Source organism: Rutidosis leptorrhynchoides, chromosome 2 (assembly GCF_046630445.1).
Source record: "Rutidosis leptorrhynchoides isolate AG116_Rl617_1_P2 chromosome 2, CSIRO_AGI_Rlap_v1, whole genome shotgun sequence".
Lineage (NCBI taxonomy): Eukaryota > Viridiplantae > Streptophyta > Magnoliopsida > Asterales > Asteraceae > Rutidosis > Rutidosis leptorrhynchoides.
In genome coordinates this window covers 465,888,012-465,894,450 of record NC_092334.1, presented here as the reverse complement: position 1 = coordinate 465,894,450, position 6,439 = coordinate 465,888,012, and the positions used below count along the sequence as shown (strand labels likewise).

The window sequence follows — 6,439 nt, the reverse complement described above, 5'->3', positions numbered from 1 at the left end:
TTTAAAATAATATATTTTGATAAACAACGAGTCACTGATTTATAGAAGCAAATGACCACAACGCTCAATTTTATAAGTTACATTTTGTATAAGGTAATTTATTGATGAGTAAGTCAAATTATTAATAAGAGTACACGTCGCGTAACGTAAAAGGCTAGTTTTCTAAACGTACGAAAGTGCGCTCGAAAAACCGAAAGTGGTACATGAGTCGAGTGAAAACGTACGAGACTTTGGAGCTAAAATTACGAGTTAACTATGCACGTAAATATAATATAATATTTAATTAATTATAAAGATTTAATATATATAAAATTATATTATATAAAATCCTTAGCAGCCATGTAAAGTAAGTTATGAGCTGGAAGGAGCTACGAGACACAATATTGGATCTATAAAAGTCGAACAATTCAGCCAAGATATTTCACAAATTCAAAACTCTCATCTCTATATATTACGTATGATTTATTTTAATTATTTTAATTATTATTATTATTATTATTATTATTATTATTATTATTATTATTATTATTAATCTTATTATTATTATTAGAAGTATTATTATTATTAGTATTATACATAAAATACTACGACGAGGTCATGAGTGCATTATTTTCAAGACGGGTTTTATGAGCGGGATAGAGCTAAGAAAATTATGGGTTATAGCTATGGAGGTTATGGGTAATGTTCATGGGTATGCTCGTGAGGTCAATTTGGTGTTTATCATCTCCGTTGCGTCTACGTACCTTTCCTGCAATATTGAATCTCAATATTGATACGTGAGCACTCATAACTTAACTTTTATATATTAATAGAGTATCCCTGACTAGTGCTCAAGTATATAGGATTATGCATGCTTGTATATTTAATATTGTCATTAAATAGTAACGATAGATTATGAACTAGTTACATATGCGGTTGAGATAAGGTATAAGATATGCATGTCGTTGGAAAGCTAGCAAAAAATTAAGAACTTTTCATTTAGATATCGAATGGTTTCGATGAACGGATTAGAAATTATAGTCAATTGAATTTTTGTATTATTATTAAAAATGATTATTATTATCGTCGTTATTATCGTCGTTATAGTTTTTATCTAATTATTATTATTATTATTATTATTATTATTATTATTATTATTATTATTATTATTATTATTATTATTATTATTATTATTATTATCATTATCAGTAAAAGGTATTATCATTAAAAATTGTTATTTTTACTATCGTTATTATCGTTAAAGTTATAATTACTATTATTATTATTATTATCATTAAGATAGTTATTAGTAATATCATTAATATTATCATAATAGTTATTATTATTAGTATTATTATAATTAAGACTAAAATTAGTAACACCTAATTATTATGATTATTATCAGTAATACGAACGCGATATAAAAGACGATTAAAAACTATTAAACGAAACGATTAGGAAATAATGAGTAAGAGTATCATGATGAAATTAAAATAATATATTGATTTAGATAAAATTATCGTTCTTATTATTTTATTATTACTATTATTATTAACAGTATCGTTAGCATTAAAACTATCATTTTAACAAAAATTATCATTTTAATAGAAATGTCATTGTTACTATAAAATATCATTATTATTATCATTTTAAATTGAATTATTATTTTAAAAATAATATTAAAAAGTATCGTAAATATTAAAGTTATCATAATTAGAATTATCATTTTATCATAATGTCATCTTAGTAATTATAAATATTGATATTTTATAATAATAATTATTATTGCAAAATAATACAACTTTTACTTACTATTATTATAGATATTATTTTATCAAATAAATATGTGATACAAATATATTTTACTACGTGTAATAAATTACTTTAATAATACATATCATATTATCTTTATGATATTAAATGAACTCTATAAATTTTATTATTTAATATATATAAAAGTATATTTTATTATATAAATTTTAATATAGAATTTTATTTATTAATAAATGAATTATATTATTTACTCTAATAAATCTTTTAGAAATATTTAAAAATATAAAACGGCGATATTTAAAATATATTAATCATGTATAAATTTTGGAAATCATTTCAAGTCAAATTAACTTTTGTTGACTTTTGCATATTAGTCTCGAGCATTAGGATTGTGGTACACTATGACCTGACCTAATTGTTAGACAAATATTGACCAACATATAAATATATATAATTAATTTAGGTTCGTGAATCCGAGGCCAACCTTGCACTTGTTCAATGATGTTATATGTATTTTTACTATGAAATACAATATCTGAATTTCATTTGCTCCCTTTTTAAATGCTTTTGCAATATATATTTTTGGGACTGAGAATACATGCGCTATTTTTATAATTGTTTTACGAAATAGACACAAGTAATTGAAACTACATTATATGGGTGAATGATTGAAGCCGAATATGCCCCTTTTTAGCTTGGTAGCCTAAGAATTTGGGAACAGACCCCCAAATTGACGCGAATCCTAAAGATAGATCAATCACGCCCAACAAGCCCCATTCTGGAATTTGGAATGCTTTAGTTCTTCGAAATTATCATATCCGATGGGTGTCCCGGAATGATGGGGATATTCTATATGCATCTTGTTAATGTCGGTTACCAGGTGTTCACCATATGATTGATTTTTGTCTCTATGCATGGGACGTATATTTATGAGAAATGGAAATGAAAATCTTGTGGTCTATTAAAATGATGAAAATTATCGATTATGATAAACTAATGAACTCCCCAACCTTTTGGTTGACACTTGAAAGCATGTTTATTCTCAGGTATTAAAGAAATCTTCCGTTGTGCATTTGCTCATTTTAAAGATATTACTTGGAGTCTTTCATGGCATATTTCGAAGAACGTTGCATTCAAGTCATTGAGTTCATTAAAGATTATTATTAAGTCAATTTATAATTGGATAGTGGATATTATGAAATGGTATGTATGATTGTCAATTTTAGATGTAAAGAAAGTTTGTCTTTTAAAAAAGAAAACAAACGCAATGTTTGTAAAATGTATCATATAGAGGTCAAATACCTCGCGATGTAATCAACTATTAAGAATCGTTTATAATGTATATGAACGGGTCCTTTCAAACACAAACTTTCTCGTTTACAAGATCATATAACTTGTATCCCTTTTGTCCCATTGGATATCCAAGGAAAACACATGGTCTTCCTTTTTCGCCAAATTTATCTTGTTTATAAGCATGGTCATGGACATAAGCAAGGCATCCAAATACTTTAATATGATCATATGTGGGAATTTTACCAAGTAGAATCTCATGTGGTGTCTTGTAATTAAGCTTTCAACTTGGTAATTTTATTAATGATATATGCGGCCGTAAGTACGCAGTCACCCCAAAATTCAATCGGTAAGGAGGCTTGAAACCGAAGTGCTCTACTCATCTCAAGTAAGTGTCGATGTTTTTTGCTCCACGAAGCTGTTTTGTTGTGGCGCATAAGGGCACGAGGTTTCAAGTAGAATTCCTTTGTTTTCATAAAATTCTCTCATTACTTTTGAATGGAATTCCGCACCGTTGTCGGTGCGTACTCGTTTTATATTTTTATTGTATTGTGTTTGAACCATGTTATAGAATGAGATGAGAATACCAGCAACTTCAGTTTTACTTTGCATCAAGAATACCTAAACACCTCTACTATGATCATCAACTATGGATAAGAAATAATGAGCACCATTCATTAAAGCATGTTTATAACGACCCCAAATATCAACATGAATTAATTCGAAACAGTCTACACTATTTGAAAAACTAATAGGAAATGGAAGCCTATTTTGTTTAGCACGTATACAAGAATCACAATAGTGATTATTCGCATCAAGACCCTCAAAACCTTTGATTTTCTTTAGTACTACATCTGAAGCGTGACCCAATCTTCTATGCCAAAACTGACAACCCCTTAACACTGGCATTTCCACCGCCATGCTTTTAGAAGGCTTCAAGTAGTACAAGCCATCATGCAAATCACCCGTCCCAATCAGTTTCCTCGAGTGTAAGTCCTGTATAAAGCATTATTTCGGAAAGAAAGTAAGTGAGCAACTTAAATCATTGGAAAGTCTACTTACGGAAAGTAAATTACACTTGAAAGTAGGGACATGTAATACTTTCTTTAGCTCAATATTATTTTCTAACTTTACATCTCCTACAGTTGCAACAGTGATACTGTCACCATTCGGTATGATAACCGTGGGTAGTTTAAAGGTGTGTTCGAGGGTACAATCCAGTCATCTCTATGCGTAATGTGCTAACTAGCTCCTGAATCGATTATCCAAAATTTATTAGAATTAAACGTACCTGTCATGTTCGCAAAATGATTTGCATATTTCTTTTTTGCCCCACGAAGAAGTTTCATTAACTGATCGTACTCATCTTTTGTAATCTGCGGTTGTTTGTCATCAACTATCGCAGCAGCAGCCCTGTTTGTGACCTTTGATGTGCTATTTTGAGGTCAATTTCCAGCAAGTTTCTTGTTCCACCATTCTGGGAAACCAATAATCTCGAAACAACCATCCCTCGTGTGCCCTGTTTTCAAACAGTAACTATATGTTTTATCAACATCATGCATTGTTTTTTCATCCCTTTTAACAATTTTTCCAGTATTTCGTGGTGGCCCGTTTCGTACAGAACTTTGGAACGCTGCTGCAGTTTTTGGTTGCCTCTCAAAACCTATTTGTTTATGCTTTTCATCCTGGCTCACAAGATGAAATGCTTGCCCAACAGTCGGTATAGGTTTAGTAATTAGGATTTGTGATCGCAACGCATTATATTCTTCGTTTAAGCCCATGAGGAAATCATATAGTCTTTCTTTATCCCTAATGGCTTCGAAAGATTTTCCCATCTCACATGAACAACCATTACATACTCAAGTAGGCCTCGGGCTGACAGCTTAGATTTCGTCCCAAACAACACGCAATTTTGTGTAATAAGCTGAAATTGATAACGAATCTTGATGTACCATGGTGAGTTGTCGCCATAATTCATAGGCTCTGGAGGCATTTTCTTTGCCGAATATTTCTTCAAGATCCACCCAGATGTACCTAGACGTATTTGCATATTTCACGTTGTTTTTAATCTCCTTAATCATTGAAGATACCAACCAGCCTCTGACCATAACGTTACATCGCTTCCAGACTGCTAATTCTTGAGCTCCTTCTTTCAGCATTGAGATGGTTCCATCAATGAAACCGATTTTGTTTTTCGCATACAACGCATTAGACATCTCAGCCTTCCAATCGCTGTAATTGCTGTCATTAAGCAAGTTATCTCCCACGAAATTCATGCCTAGATGGTCAGATGAGCTAAGATAGTATGAAGATGATGTGTCAGTAGGCTTGTTGCTGCTCTGGGCTTCGTCTCCTGCCATAGTACCAAAAAAAGATGACCAGACGTGTTAAGGTTTTGAATTGATTTGAGGAAGAACGAATTTTCTTGAACAAATTTGTTTAGGGTTTTGTTTGAACCAACGAATTCTTTAATGAATTTGCTGGGTTTAATTACGAATCGATGAATGATTCGTTAGAATTAACAACCTGTTAATCTAATGTGATGATGGTGGGTTTAATTTGATGGATTTTTGGGTTTGAAGTTTAATTTTGCAGCTGCGTATTATGATGATGAGGTTTTTGTTTAAATGGTTTTGGAATCTTTTGCTCTGATACCATATTAAATTTAATAAACGAATAGTTTTTCTTAATTTATTGTCAAATAAGACAAATCTTAACCCAATACGTAAAGCTAGAAATCCTAAATATAGGAAAACTTATATATGAAAATTATATCTCAATAGCAACTCCGCCCTCGGTCACCCTGCACCTCACCACCCTGATTTTCGTGGTGTTTAAACATATTAGAGGCTGATCATGTTGGATTTTTTTTCCTATTTGTCAATTTTATTAAGCCTCTATTAAGGTCTTAAAAGGCAAAAAAGGCGAACAAACAATAGAAAATTACAACGGCTTTATTAGCCAATTCTTATAATTAACTTTCTCTAATTCTATTAAAATTGTAATACCGATGATAAGAAGTAGAACAAATACAATCAAATAAATCGCCTTTTTCACCTCATCTTGAAATACGACAATATTACCGAAATGCCACATGATCCAAAAATAAGCAGCCACAATACAATAAGCCCGATGTTTCGAATTGTTAAGCCCAACCCAATTATCATACCATACTTGTCGTGACCCGTCCTAATCCATCTGGACGAATACATTACATTTGGTTACATCGTGAGGTACTTGACCTCTATATGATACGTTTTACAACATTGCATTCGTTTTTAAAAGACAAACTTTCATTTCATCGAAAGTTGACGGCATGCCTACCATTTCATAATATATCCAACTATAATTGACTTAGTAATAATCTTGATGAACTCGAAGACTTGAATGCAACGTA

At 30.8% G+C, this 6,439-nt stretch overlaps 1 protein-coding gene across 1 annotated transcript; it reads right to left on the bottom strand.

Annotated features, from left to right (window-relative positions):
* Window positions 1–4,925: 4,925 nt before the first annotated feature.
* Window positions 4,926–5,402, bottom strand: LOC139889352 (uncharacterized). Its single transcript, XM_071872310.1, has one exon. The coding sequence runs from the start codon at window positions 5,400–5,402 to the stop codon at window positions 4,926–4,928; it is 477 nt and encodes a 158-aa protein (XP_071728411.1).
* Between the last annotated feature and the right edge of the window lie 1,037 nt (window positions 5,403–6,439).